Source organism: Drosophila novamexicana, unplaced genomic scaffold, assembly GCF_003285875.2.
Source record: "Drosophila novamexicana strain 15010-1031.04,08,12 unplaced genomic scaffold, DnovRS2.1 tig00000387-arrow-pilon, whole genome shotgun sequence".
Lineage (NCBI taxonomy): Eukaryota > Metazoa > Arthropoda > Insecta > Diptera > Drosophilidae > Drosophila > Drosophila novamexicana.
The window spans coordinates 2,893,564-2,908,584 of record NW_020824800.1 but is presented as its reverse complement, the minus strand read 5'-3'; the positions used below and the strand labels follow the sequence as shown (position 1 = coordinate 2,908,584).

General features: G+C 45.2%; 2 protein-coding genes and 1 long non-coding RNA gene across 3 annotated transcripts; 1 reads left to right on the top strand and 2 right to left on the bottom strand.

Annotated features, from left to right (window-relative positions):
* Positions 1–4,800: 4,800 nt before the first annotated feature.
* On the bottom strand, positions 4,801–7,014 carry LOC115760307 (protein sister of odd and bowel; the record flags this gene model as incomplete). The annotated part of the gene is made up of 2 exons (XM_030701595.1): positions 4,801–5,507; positions 5,924–7,014. Coding segments are annotated over 2 exons (1,521 nt in total), but the record flags the coding sequence as incomplete, so codon positions are not given.
* Positions 7,015–12,047: 5,033 nt separating this feature from the next.
* Positions 12,048–12,278, bottom strand: LOC115760309. Its single transcript, XR_004017591.1, has 2 exons — positions 12,182–12,278; positions 12,048–12,120 (listed from the first exon to the last, which is right to left on the bottom strand). It is a non-coding gene; the product is annotated as an uncharacterized LOC115760309 (long non-coding RNA).
* A 97-nt stretch (positions 12,279–12,375) lies between these two features.
* Positions 12,376–14,041, top strand: LOC115760308. Its single transcript, XM_030701597.1, has 2 exons — positions 12,376–12,955; positions 13,036–14,041. Exon 2 carries the CDS (start codon positions 13,058–13,060, stop codon positions 13,571–13,573), a length of 516 nt encoding a protein of 171 aa, XP_030557457.1. The 5' UTR covers positions 12,376–12,955; positions 13,036–13,057; the 3' UTR covers positions 13,574–14,041.
* The last annotated feature ends 980 nt before the right edge of the window (positions 14,042–15,021 follow it).

Here is a 15,021-nt window from a genome sequence, read left to right as displayed (position 1 = left end):
ACAACAACAAAAACAACTGGCGGCTATTACAACACCTTGGCCAGAGAGACGGACGCTTAACTCTATATTTGTTGACAAATACTCCAAGAGTGGGTAAAGGGGGGCACCCACAGCACGGGCGGAGAGCGGGCAGGGCGGGCTGAACGGGCTCGACCCAACGATATCCGTGCAAAGCAATCTTGTCACTATATTATGACGTTAATGACAAATTGACGGCGAAATGCCTTTGATGTGTGTGTTGTTTGATTGTTTTTGGCTCTAATCATGCCGACTGCCGCCGCGGTAGTTCAGGGCAGAGCACCACGCGGTGCCTACAAGGGGGCTGTTGGGTGGGTGGGTGTATGGGTGTTGGGTGGTTGTCACTGCTGGGAGGTGCTGCTGCTGCTGCTGCTGGTGCTGCTGGCAAATGATTTTTCGTTTTAATTTAACCGCATGGCCCGCGGGGCTGTCAATTAGCCGCTTGGCTCTGGCACTGAGCTGAACACCTCTTATCAGCACCCGAAAGTCATATAACCCAGCCTGTATATATATATATATATATATATATAAATAATATATGTAGATATAGTTGACTCTCTCTGTCAGAGTGTGCGTGTGTGTGAGATAAGCCCCTGCACTATCTGCCGTGTGGTTTCTCCGTTGAGCTCTATTCTGCCAGGGTCTGTGTTCTGGCATGTTTGATGATTATGTGTCGTACACAACTCGTTGCGGCGACTGCTCCGTGCTACGTGCCGCGAACTTGTCAAACAAGCCCCGGGCAAATACTGAAAAGCAAGCAAGAGAGAGACGGAGACAGAGAGAGGGAGAGACTCTACCCGGGCAGAGTATCCAAAAAGTGCAGCGCTCATTGCCTGTCAATTATATTGTACTACTCTCAGCTCGTTTTGAAATTTGTCGCATTTGTTTGCATTTGCGCCATAAAAAGCGCGACTCAACGACCGAGTCGGCTGCATCAAGGCGCAACAGTTATTGGGTATATACATATTTAAGAGTTATACACACAGGCTATATATATATACATTTATATATATTTGTCGAGCATGAGTATGCATGCCTTGGTATTACCATTCTGACGAGACTGTGACACACCCGCCTGGCCTTCCAGCTATCCCCCAGCCCAGTTGAAGCGTCGGCATAACGCACACCATCCAATAAAATCTAATTACCTCTTCGAGGCACTGCTATAAGCACTGCCTAAGCACTGGGTATCTATTCACTTGCACGAGTTTCGGCAGCTTTTCTTCTCTGGCCCGTACCGCGCCGTACCCAGTGGTTTCCAGGGCCTCCAAGCCATTGGTTGCCAGTTCCAGAAATTGTGCTTCCCATTCTGTATGGTCTTTTGGCGGCGGCAATTTGAAGAAATATATGCAGAGTTGTACTTAGGGAATTGAAAGAGAGGTTGTCCGAAGAGAGGTCCTCCTCACATGTAAATAGAGTATAAAAAGGGGAAGCCAACACATTGTGTTGAAGGGTAATGCTATCTTGTGTTTCCTCAAGATTTATTTTATAAAAAGCCTGTATCAAAGAGAGATATATATTTAAGGAAACTCAAAATAATCAGTATAAAATATTTCAAAAATAATTATTCTTAAAAAGAGTGGAGTATAATAGCTTTATAACATTCCTTGGAGATGATAGTGCCATAATGAATTTCGCAATGTGTTTTTGTCAATTCTTTATCTTAGAGATAAGTTAAGCTAATAACCTAGAGGGGACCGTTCAACGTCCATTGTACTAAATAATTTATGAAATTTCAAGAAAACCCACCATTTCTAGTGAAATGTTCGAAAAAAAGTCCATAAAGCAGATTAGTTTTCGATCATAAAAACAGTAGTTCTAGCAATACATTTGTCCTTTACTCCTTTTTTATAGAATAAACGATCATGAAAACCTTGGTATTGCATTTGGTTAATTCAGAGCTTAGTTGTAGAACCCATTTTTGATCTTATGATAAACCTCGCACAACCTTCGGCTACAGCTTAAAATACCCCAACTAGACTCCTTGTTGAGAATTATGCGGCATGCTACAGTCATGTCTAAGACTTTGGCCCAGCCACTTTTCACATCTTCTTTGTGGCCTGAACAAGACGCTAACGTGTTGTCACTGGGGCGCAACTGCCTCGGCCTGGCCCCTAGCTTGGTGTGTGTGCCTCCAATATATAAAAAACGTTTACGATACGACACCTAATTAGGCACAAGAACGCCGCATAATTTACGTTTCGTCAAACGTTGGCGCAGTAACGCGTCAAACTCAAAGTCGGGGAAAACGGACTGCGGCTGGACTCGAGGTCCAAGCGACAACCAAAAGCGAGACAGACTGAGTAGGAGAAAGAGAGGGAGAGAGAGAGAGGGAGAGAGAGGGGGGCCAAGGTGTACATCAGCGCTGTGCAAACATGGATTCGTTCCCTATTGAGGTGCCGTCAGTTGTTGACGGGTTTGGTGGGGCCTCCTCCTCTGGCCAGAGACACACATACATCAAATCATAAAGCAAATGGTGCCGACAACTAACTGGCCAGACGGGCATATAGCCAGCCTCATGACATTTACATTCCCATTCACCCAAAACCCAAATACAACAGCAACAACAACAGCAACAACAAGAACGTTCCGCTTTTTGCGTTGGTTCCGGGAAACGCAACAAAATTTCACAAGCACAACGAAAATATTTTCAACTCTTGCGAGCAACTTCAAAGAAACCAAACTAAACCAAACCAAGCCAAAAAACTTGCCACGCCTCAACACTAGACAACATTGTTGTTGTAGTTATAGTTGTTGCTGTTGCAGATCGAACTGCTGTTGCTGCCGCCGGTTGTTGTTGTTGTTGCTTCTTGGTGATGGGCTTATTAGAGTTTAGCCGGTGCGCGAGCGTTTGGCGTCCGAGCAGGGACTGACTTTGTCAATGGGGCGTTGCGGAAACCTCAAAGCGAAATTTAGTGCGCTCACTCCTAGTCTACCCCCCCGGCCAGCCCCTGGCTTGTTCCTTGCCGCAGCATTTGGTGGCTTTATGACGACAATGCGTTTGCTGTCATAATTATTAGTCAAACACAAACAATGAATTTCATAATTTTCTCATCAATATACGGCAACAGGCCGGCCCGAGGCACAGGCCCGAGTCCCAGGCCCAGGCCCAGGGGGCCCAGCGTTAAATGTTTAAACATCCGCTCGCTCCCCCGCCCGCCCGCACGAGAAGCTGGAGTTGGAGCTGTAGCTGTAGCTGGAGTGGAAATGAAGCCGTCGCGCATAAAGTGTGAAATTGCCGGCAATTCGCAGAGACGCTGCTTCAAACTGTAACCAGGCAGAGGGAAGAGCAATTCCAGCTCAAACTCCAGCTCCAGCTGGAGTCTGCACAGCTCTTTGGCTAATGGCCCAAACGTTGTCGTTGTCGTTGTCGTTGCTGTTGCTGGGACATGTCTCGTTCGGTGCTTGTTCCATTGAATAGAACAATATCCGCGCAAATATTTGCAGAGAGCAGCGTGCGCAGTTCGTGTTTAACTGTTGCCACAGTCTGTATTGGGAGTGGAAGGGCGGGTGCGGGACTTGGAGCCGGGCTGGTCAAGAGCTGTGGCACCCATAATTGTTGTTTGATCGTTGTAATTGGTTTGTTGAAGCTGGCGCAGGAAATGCAACTACGTCGTTACAGGCGGCTTCACATTGATCCGTTTAACCAAATGCCGAAAGAGACGGCAACTTGGCCCGCGAAACAGAGATGGAGCGCTGCCGACCTGGTCGTTAGGGGCTGAGGTCGGCATGCGCTTTTGAACTTGGCCAACTTGGACGTATCTCTGTTTTGTAGTCGATCATAAAAATATTGTGTTAACTTAGCGGCCAGCCAGTCAGCCATTTGGCAGACTTCGAGCGCTACGCTGCACAGGCTCTAGTCGTCACCTGGGTGGGCGTCCAGGTGATAGCGCCTGCTCCACAATTCGTGTCGTTGGCTTGTTCTACATTGTTTGGCTAGGCGATAAGGCGAGCGAGCGATCAATGGCTCTCCAGAAAGACTGGTGGGAAAGTGCGAGTAGTCGCTTTGTCTCAGGCCCGTCTGTTCTTCCAGTTGTCAAAGGCTTGTTTGGCCTGGTGGAATGAGTGTGCACACCTTAATGGTACATTAATTGCCCTTGTTGGCACTCGAGCGATAAACATCGCTACAAATATTTGATTTCTCGTTTGCTACAAGTGGGCAAACAGTGTAACTACATGTGAGAAACCAGACCAGGCCAGGCCAGGCTGGGTGGGAGGCATGTAAACGGGGTCTGAACGGAATACAAAAGGTGCGCAACAGGAAGCACTTGGAACACTCGAGAATTCACTGGAAATTGACCTAAAGATATAATTAAATTAAAGAAATCCGGAATTTAAATCTTGTAGCTCGATTCCTTTTTTGAAGCTATAGAGTTTTTCTGGGAAAACTTTCGCCATCAGTTTCCTATTCTGAACTTCCGTCTTTTCTTTTTATGTACGATCAGCTCTTTGTGGAGATATCTTCCTTGTCCATTTTATTTCACTAGGGTTAATTTTAGGATTATTCTTTCTCTTTCTTGTAAGAGATGGTGTTTGTTAGAAGTCAGCCATATCATTAATGGTCATTGGGTAATGATATCATTTCGAAGTTCTTCAATAGGGATGAAACTTTTGGAGTTTTATTTTCCAGCTTCTTTTGCACGATCATTGTAAATATGAAGCGCGTAGATTTATTGACTTGCTGACGAGTCCATTGTGATCCAAGTCTTAAGAATTAACCAGGTGTTTGCATAAGTATTTCTATTAAACTATATCATTTATTCGATAGTACGATAAAAGTCCACAATTTACTTAATATTCTATTTATAGTATGTATATCCAAATAAAGTCAAACTTTCGATATATTTCTATGTTTCAAATATCCAATAGATTACCAGCTAGAAATATCAGTAGCTTAACCATAATTAGTCACACGCTAAAACTAAATTAAATGCTGTAAGCTGTAAGCAACTTAAGGGCCACGAGTACGAGCAACACAGATCAGACACATTGTGGAGGGATTCGAATTGTTGAGAGCTGCAAATGAGATTTTCAGAGCGCTTCCTTTCTCGAAAGGAGCTCAATCGCTGACGGCAACCAGGTCTCTGGAGGTGGCTGAGGCAGTTGCTCCAGAGCCTGTTGGGCTGGGCAGGACCATCGATAGACCCAGATCGGAGCTGGAACCGTTGCTGCTGCTGCCAAATAGATCACCCAAGCCACCGCCCATGCCGCCCGTGGCCGACAGATTGTGCGTCAGACTGTGGCGCCTAAGATCACAGTTGCGCCGAAACACTTTGCCACATGAGGCACAATTGTAGGGCTTGATGTCCGTGTGGGTGAGTAGGTGCGTCTTCAAATTCGAGCGCTGATTGAAGGAGCGATTGCAAACGGGACACTTGTGCGGCGACTCCTCCATATGCAGAATCTTGTGCACGGCTAGAGTGCGCGACTGGCAGAAGCCCTTGCCACATTCGGCGCACTTGAAGGGCTTCTCCTTGGAGTGAATGTATCTGAGAACAGAATAAAAATATGAATAAAATATTAAGATTAGTTAGTTAGATAATTAGTCAAAAAGCTAATCGACTGCTGATTGAAAAAAGCCGAAAGTTAGTAGAGATAAGGTACCAGAGCTGAGTTAGCCTAGAAAAAATTGATGATAAAAGGTTAAAGTTCTACAAATTGTTTGTTATTTTAATCATTTTTAATTTATGAATCATTCCCTACTTTTTTTTATTAAAAGCAAGTAAACAAATCGAAGTTTTCTGTAGTTTCATTGAGTTCGTTAAGGTCGGGTTTGGCAAGGTTTCGAGTAGTTTCGATTAGTATTCTCAAGTTTCGTTAAGTTTTGAAAAGGTTTCGTCAGGTTTATTTCTACAATCGTCTGGCTATTTGCCTTGGCCTTGGCATTTGCTTGTTCCTTTCTTACCTGTGATCCCTCAGATGATCCTGACGCCTGAAGGCCTTGCCGCATATGTCACAGGAGTAGGGACGTTCGTCCGTGTGGGTGCGTTCGTGGATGAGCAGATTGTAGGACTTGGTGAACTGGCGATTGCAGAACTTGCAAATGAACTGCTTCTTGGAGCGCTGGGCTGCCGCTGCCGTGGAGCCATTTGCCGCATCCTCCGCACTGCTGCTGCCGCCAGCGGCCGCCATGACGCTCAGCTTGTCCTGGTACATGGTCGCCTGCAGCGAGTGCAGCGTGGTGTCCGTTTCCGTGGCGCCGAAGCTGCTCGGATTGAAGATGAAGCTGCCGTAGCTGCTGTCCAGGTCGCCAGCCTCAAAGGACAGGGCATCCTCGCCGTCGAGCAGCGGCAAATCGCATTCGGCTGCCAATTCGGCGGCTGTGGCACAGTCCAGTGCCGCCTGCTGATTGGCCGCAGCGGCGGCAGCGGCAGCAGCAGCGGCCACGGCGGCGCTTACGGTGCTAATTGAAGGCAGCGGTGGAATGCACTTGGATGTGCTTGAGGAGCTGTTGTTGTTGTTGTGGTTGTTGTTACTGTTGCTGCTGTTGTTGTTGTTGCAGCTGCTGTTGCTGCTAGTGTTGTGGTTGTTGTTGCTGCTGCTGGCGTTGGGCGAAGTGGCCACAGCTGTGGAGATGCTTGAGGCGCTCGAGGAGCAGCTCGACTTTAGCTCAATGCTGGCTATGTCTATTAGCGTTGGCAATGTTGCATTCTGCTCAGCATCGCTGTTGTTGTTGTTGCTGCTGTTGCTGTTGCTGCTGTTGTTGTTGCTGCCGCTGCCGCTGCTGTTGCCATTGCTAGTATTGTTGTTGTTGTTGCTGCTGCTAAAGCGAAAAACATCCGATTTGCCGGTGAGACGCTGCAGCGCCAAATAGGATTCGAGTGCCTGCAAGTTGAGCGCTGCTGCTGCTGCCGAATTGGCCGGCAGCAATGCCGCCTGCTGTAGGCTGCTGACCATGGTGCCCTGCAGCGAGAGCACCACAGCAGCTGCCGCTGCCAGGTCATTGGTGGCAGCTGCTGCTGTTGCTGTGGCAGCGGCCATTGCTGCTGCACTTGATTTAGTGGCAGCAGCAGCAACAGTTGCTGATGTGCTTGCTGCTGCTGCTGTTGCTGTTGAGCTTGTTGCTGCTTTGCCTGTTGCTGCTGATTGCGGTTGCACTTCTGGTTTTTTGAGCTGCTGCTCGATATTTGTTGTAGTTGTTGTAGTCATATCTGTTTGCTGCTTGTTGTTGTTGTTGCTGCTGCTGCTGCCGCTCTTGTTGCTGGCTGCAATTGTTGCTGCCGCTTCTAGCGAATGTGACTTACTGCAGGTCTCGGCTGCAGTCGCTGTTACTGCTGTTGCTGTTGTTGTTGCTGTTGCCGTTGTATTGCTTTGTTGTTGCACCGTTTGCATAGTGTTGTTGTTGTTGTTGGTGCTGGTGTTGTTGTTGTCGTGCTTGCCAGCTGCAGCAGCGGCAGTCAATTGCTTCGCTGCGTCCATAAAAAGCCCAAAACACTGATCCACTGATCCACGCACACACAGCAGGATATCGAGCCAGCACTTGGCCCGTGGGCACAAAGATGCAACGCCTGTTGTTGCTGTTGTTGTCCGGCTATTGGGGCTGCCTTTGATTTTTTTTTATTGTTTGGCGCACCTACGCAGGTTGAGTGCGCGCGCCTCTTGTGGCCAGTGGCTGCTGCGGTTGGTTCGTGGCTGCTTTTTGGCTTTTGACTTTGCACATGAATATTAAAAACCACACGCCATCATAAATCACGCCTTAGTCACGCTTTCAAAAGTCATAAAAATCGAATTTGACGTTCCAAACGGCAAACAGCAACACGGGCAAAATGAAAACAAAAACACAAACAACAACAACAAAACCAATTGCAGCACTGGCGCAGATAGCGGAGGGGGGTTGGGGGGGCACACTTCCAGCGAGTGGATCAAATGACGTCGCACACGCGCACAGTTTTGAAGAGCTTGGCCCACAAAAGAAAACAGAAATGTATTTGTGGGCGTTATTGTCACAAACCGTTTCAATTGGAAAGTTGACAAAGCACTGTTAGAATTTTTGCAAGCGAACGGTACCCGGCTTGGAAGGGGCGGTTATTGAGGTTAAGTTCAGCGTTTCCGTTTTGACACTTCCGTAAATAAATATGCGTATAATTTGTGTGTTCTTAAAACCAGGTGCGGATTTGTTGCTGCTGTTGCTGCTGTAGCTGCTGTTGCTGCTGCTGCTGCTGCTCTGCGATCAGCCGTCGTACCGTGTGCGCTGCACAATATTGGTAAAAGATCACGGAATAACTAAAAGTCCATTGCTCTGCGAGCGGCGCGCGGACCTGGACCTGCGCTCACTTGTTGCCGTTTCGCCTGACCAAAGCGGCTCTCACCAACACACATTGCCACGCACACTCTCACAGTGCACTCGCACTCAAGCCAGCTGAGTGAGAGCAGGCGCGAGTACAAGAGCGCAACAGACACATGATCACAAGTGAGCGACAGAGAGGGAGAGAGAGAGAGAAAACGAGAGCGCTGAGAGTGAGAGCAAGCGCTAGCGCAGCAAGGTGGTTAGTAGGTGCAAACGAAACACGTTTTGTGCTTGTGTGCTTAGTGTGCCCATCTCTTGAGCGATCACCCACACACACACACACACGCACATCGCTGCAGAGAGCGCGATCACTCACGCACACGCACACACACACACGCAGAGAGAACATGCTAACCGGTTATTGGCGCTCGCAGTTATTGTTAATATGGCAAACGCTTATTTTTGAGTGGGTGTTCTTTCGCAATTGCTTTAGAAGTAATCGCTGCGATTGTTGTTGTTGTTGTTGTTGCTGTTGTTGTTGTAGTTGTTGCTGCGGCGCACATAATTTGCCATTTCTTGTTTGATTATAAACTTAGCTTTGCAATTTTGTTGTTGCATTCGTTTATGAGTTTCACTTTTCTCATTTCTTTCTGATTGTCATATTTCTCTACATATTATTTTATTTTATTTTTTGTTAGCAATTATGTAGTATTACTTTATTTGTTTGCCCAAATTCAGGCATACAGCCTGTTCGACTGCGCCTTTCGAGAACTTGCTTGAGAATTCAGACAAATCGTTGATAGCCTTGAGCGATAGTTAAAGTCGTTGCTTGCACTTGACGTTCGTAGTCAGGGACTTGAATTGGGGATTGGCGTAGAATCCGAATAAAAATCATTTCGAATTTATTTATGTAATTGCTACATTCATTGAACAACTAATATAGTTACAAACTTGAATTGGTAAGTTTATTTAAATACTAAACAGAAATATTTGTAATCTCATTATCAGTAAAATATGTAAAAACTAGCCAAGAAACGGGATTTCGATTTCGGATTAGTTATCGATCATCAGAAACTACGGACCTACGTATAGCTCTCTAGCACGTATGCGATCGACGCGCTTATACATAAGTACAGACGGACAAACGAATGGGCGTGGCTAGATCGATAAGAATATTTATGAAGAAGAATACTGGCTGAAGAATATATACCCTTTAAGGGGTCGGAGTTGCTTCAGTCTGTCTGTTACATGCACAAAACCATTATACCCCTTTCACCCATTTTCGATGAGTATAGGGTATAACAAGAAAAGTGTTTTTTTAAAACAACGAAGAGCTCCAAAAATCTGGACTGTAAGCTAACGAAAGATGCATCCCCCAAAAGATATATTTTCCTTTACTCAACAAGCTTCGCTAGGATCAATTATTTAAAGGGTATAAAAATGTACTAATGATTTATTTTTCGAGGTTTCAGTTATTTTGTAGTTGAAGCTCGAGCAAATATTTTGCACAGTGTATTTACCTGCTAGCTAGTGCCCATTAGCGAACGCGTTGATTTCTCGGGCCCTAGGCGCTACCCCCAACGAATGAGTGTGACACACCAGCAGCTGGCCCCCCCCTGGCAGCTGCAGCAACAACTCATTGGAATAATTTAGCTCGCACGCCACAGCAAAGCACACGCCCCACAGATGCAGATGCAGATGCAAATGCTGTTGCAGTTGCCTTTGCTGGGAAAGGGACAGGGACAAGGACAGAGAGAGCCACAGTCACAGCTGCAAGTCCAACGCCCAGAATTGAGCACGACCGAGACGCGAACTTCGGATTGGAGCTACACTTTAAGTCCAGGTTTTCAACTGTCAATTATATCTGTATGCATAAAGCTTGACTGTGGGACTCACAGACTCGGAGCTGCGCGGATGCTCAGATATGCGCAGAGGCCGCTTGAATTTTAATGCGCTAAACGGCGCAAGTAAATGACCAATAATCATGGGAGCTGCCTGCTCCGGCTGCCGGTTGGTCAGCTACAACTCCAGCATCAGCTCTGACTCCAGATCCAGCTTCAGCTTCACGTTTGCAGTCGGCGCTGCAATTTATTTTTGCATTAAATTGCAATTTGGCCGCAGATTTGCGGCTGCGGGTGGAGCAGAGGGGCAATGCACAGTTTTCTACCATTTATACAGATATTATCATGATTAATAATGCACAAACATGTCATACGCTCGTTTCGTGTGTGTTTGATTGGAGCGCATTAGGAGCGCGTCTCGTAATGATCGGCCACAGAGCAGCAGGGATCACCAAGCACCAAACGGCTGGGGCCAGTCCAGCAAGGAGCCTTGCGTATTGTGGATTAGCGTCCACAGAGTCTCAGCTCGTCCCACGGTAGCAATTATGTCGCTTAGTGCGCCCAAACGTTCGCTTATGATGATCATTGCGGAGTCGGCGCCTTCAAAAGATTAGCGATCGCAGCGACTGCATTCCAAGGTAAACTCCATGGGGCTTTCGTATTGACACAAGCTTCCTTTAAATGGCTCTACTGCTTCCTCTTTCCCTTTCTCTCTTCCCCTCTCTTTCTCTCTCGCTCAGTTTTGCTCTGGGCCAGCTTAATGTCGTTATATTTCGATAGTCGCGCTTTTAAATGCGCGTTTCCTGTGCCGCTTTGTCAGGGACACGATCGACGATCAGATGCACATCCAGGCTGAGGCTGCGACTCGGGCGCTGCGTCTCAAGGCAAATGGTACATGATTTCAAATATCAAGTACCAGTTTACATATAGAACGCTCGGCTCTAGCGAAAACCAGTCAATCCGCAAAACTCTTCGGACTACGTCTGAGTCTGAGTCTGATGCTGAGTCTGGGTTTGGGCCTGGGCTTGCGACAGGGTCTGGGTCTGGGTCTGGGTCTGGGCACGGGAATGCCTCGCAGCCTTACACCATCTGTCACAGGGAAAGGCGCGCATTCGGATCGGCAATAAGAATGCGCTAAACTTGATTCCTTAACGCTGTGCGCGCATGCGTGGGCTGGAATTACATGATCACGATCAGCGATAAAACTTGATGTTGTACATAGCAAGCAACATGCGCGGCAGCGGGCACAGGGACATGAACAGATACAGGGACAGGGACAGGGACATTACCTGCCACAAGGGGCAAGGACAGGAGAGCGGACAGAAACTTCACTGAAGATCATGAGCCAAACAAAATGTCGCAAAGCCCTACAAATGCCCAGCTCGGAAACGCAGGTTGAGCATCAGGTCGAAAGTAACGGCACACGCACTCGATCGATCGAACATTTCTACGACTTAAGATAAAAAGAGATATCTCTGCATTTCATTTCAAAGATTAAATAACAACCAAATCATATCTCACATATTTAAAAAGAAATTATTATAAAATACCAATACCAATCAGATGGCAATAAGCTGAAATTCGAAGTTTTCAATGAGAACTTTAGATTAAACAAATCACCTTTCAACTTGAAGAAACATAAGACCAATAGCAGCTAAAGACTCATAATGATAAATATTATTTCTCCATGATGTTCTTTTTGGAAATTACAAGTTTTACAAAATTCATATAAAATAAATAGTTTTAATCGATTGTTTACGCCTGCTTTTTTTTATATAGAGTTAGTTGTTTGTAAAGTTAGTAGTGCGTAATAGTTTCCAATAGATCTCTTCTTAAATTCTCGGTTCACAAATTCAATTCACATTCCGTGGCAGCGATTTTGGCATTGGCTACGTGATCGAAAACGATTATCGCTCCCTCCTGGGCATCCACCATAGATGAACATTTTACACTTTCTTTTATCTGGATAGTAGGAATACCTCATATGGTAGGCATAGCAATCGCCTGCTACTCCAGGTTTCTGAAGACATCGATCTAGTATAATTGTTAATAATATACTTTCACGTGATTGAAGAGCTATTTTATATAGTTTTACCAACAGCCTGGACAATGCCAATAAAGTAAATGGAAATGAAAATGAGTGCAACAAGTTTCATGATATTCGACGATAAATAAGATACTTGAAATGGATCGCATATTTCTGCCACTTATATTTACCAACATTTAACTGGAACTAAGTTGTAATTTGTTCGCTCGATGGGAAATACATCGTATTAGCTGGTAGAACTAATGTATTTATACCACTAAATATAACCAAAAAGCTACAGTCTCTTTCCGTAAACAGCCAGTATTCAAATGACACATATCTTAATCATCTTGTTTGAGATCGGAACTCATGAATATAAGTATATCTTGGTACATGTCCTAACTTTGATTGCAGCCTTTGGTCCGAGCAATACCGGGAAATATCTGCTGTTGTTTTCCAACTGAAAGTACAAATCTTTTCCGAGCTCCACATAATAAAGACAGGCTCTTGATAATCCATGGAAACTTGCCCGATATTTCATCTAATCAGTTTCGAACTCATTGCACCTGGATGGAACATAGTGGATAATGGTAATGGATAGACAAGCGATGTCTAAAATTTTTTAGAAACAAAAACTTGTCCCGGGCACATCCGGTTAGGATACTTATACAAATGCATACTCCTTAAATTAAGTAGAAATGACTGCATCAGGGTAGCCTTGATATTCCTGTTGTGAATTTCATGCAGGGCGACAATGGAAAGCCATTCGCAATCATTGCTGTGACTCGATTGTGAGAAGTACATTGAAAAGTTTAAAGTTTATAAAAATCAAGAAGGATTCTGGTAAATATAGCATGTGATAAATATGAAAATATATTCGTTTAAGAAAAAGGATACGGACTTTGTACACGAATTTTTTATAGAAATAATTGTACAGTCCTCACGATGGAGCCTCCAAAGCGTAAGGCTCATAAGAACGCGATTATAACAAATCTTTTACGTGCTAACCCTGCAAAGGTAATCCCCGTAAAAGTGCCGAAAACGAGATCGATGTACACCCAAACAGAGGCGATAAAGGCAAATAGTTTGGAAGACGTACTGCGACCCAAGGTAAAGTTGGCTCAGCAGGAGAAGGGGCCGGCATTCAAGGAGGACTCGCCTGCCGGCGATGCAGAGAAGCGACTCACCAAGAATAAGGCATGTCAGACCCAAAAAGTTTCGCTAAAGCGCGGCAAGCCAGATACACCGATAGATCCCCAGAAGGCCACAATGCTCAAAAGGCGAAAAATGGCCATTGACGTGGATAGAGCTCGTCTCAAGAAGCTCTTAGATGAGATTAACAGCGATCCGCCGCCCAGTTGGCACAAGGCCTCGATCATGTGGCTGGATGTGGATGTCTTAGAGCGTCGCATCGAGGAATTCGAGCAGGAGGAAACCGCAAAGAAAACTGGGACAGCTTAGCAAACGGAGGAGTACATAAAAAGCGATCAAATTCAAACAAGCAGACACACATTATGAGCTACATAAATTGATTAGTTTAAAAATAATATTTAAGCACCGATAGACAAATAGCCTTATTACAAATGTTAATTACCAAAAATATTATAAATTAATTTTATAATAAGACATGTACTTGATCAGGACGAATAACTGGTTCAATCTAGTCATTTCCATATGTGCGTCTCGGATCTGAAATTTAAAATTTTGTTTTTTTTATAGATTTCGATCGACAAACTATATTTTCCTATGTGATATGCTGAGAACTTTGGCTAGAATAATGAGATGTCGATGGAAGAATTTCTCTTCTGTTACACGAAATCGAGCTAGCTCTGAGACAAACTTATTTTTAGCGCTCAAGAAAAAGCAGCTAGATCAGAAGTTGGGAGTTGCACGTTTTACGTTATTTCCCGATAAGGCTTCATTGGGAACTACTGAGGCACTTGTGACCGATCGGTTATATATTTGCTTGAAATCTTCTGGAACTAAAGTGCAATTTGCTTCGATTGCTTTGAATTTAATTATATTTCAAGTTCCAGATGTGAACGGATTCCATTCCATTCCAAGCATCTCTGCACTTTCACAATAATATCGATAGAGAAAAGACATAAAAATCGCGACTTTTATCCAAATGAGGACACAAATCAGAACAAAGCAGAACGAATGGAGGCATGGTTTGTATTATTAGATAGGATTTGGATCAAGTCTATGTTATAGCTAATACTTGTCTCTTTGAACGTTGTCATCGCCCAAGTGAAAGGTAACACCTTTGCATGTTTCCACAGTACAGGTGGACTTACAAACACGACGAGTGCAAGAGTTTCCGTTGGGGTGGATTTCCCAGTGAGCCTTACTAAAGAGTAGAAAGATAAGTGCGAGAGTACTCGTTAATATCCGTATTTAGTCCAATAAAACCAAACTTTCATTTTAATGGTTGGAGAATCTATTTAATATGCGACTCTGAGAATTTTGAATTGCGTTGTTTTCAGTGTGGGATCCCTGTAAATGCCCCTTACCTTTGTGCATGTGATTTGTCGCGTCAAATTATTGATTGCCGTCTCGTAATTTGATTTTGATTGTCTGGGCCGCTTGTCATCTTTCCGATCGAGGCTTTAATCTACTTTGATTTGGCACGGCGCGGGGCAGCCAAAGAAAAGTAAAAGTCATAACACACATGTATGGCAGCGATAAGATCGACTATCGACGATCTTGGCCCTGGTCCCGTCCGACCCGTTGCCATTGTTTGGCGTGACTTTTTATTGGTACGAGTAATTACCAGGGGCAAACGCCCCTGAGTTCCCGGTTCCCAATTCCCGGTAACAGCCGGCCGGCCGGCCGGCAGTGGCAGTGGCAGCAACCGCTGTTCATTAGCCGCAGGCGTTGCCGCTGATTGGACCAACTAATCCCTCTGC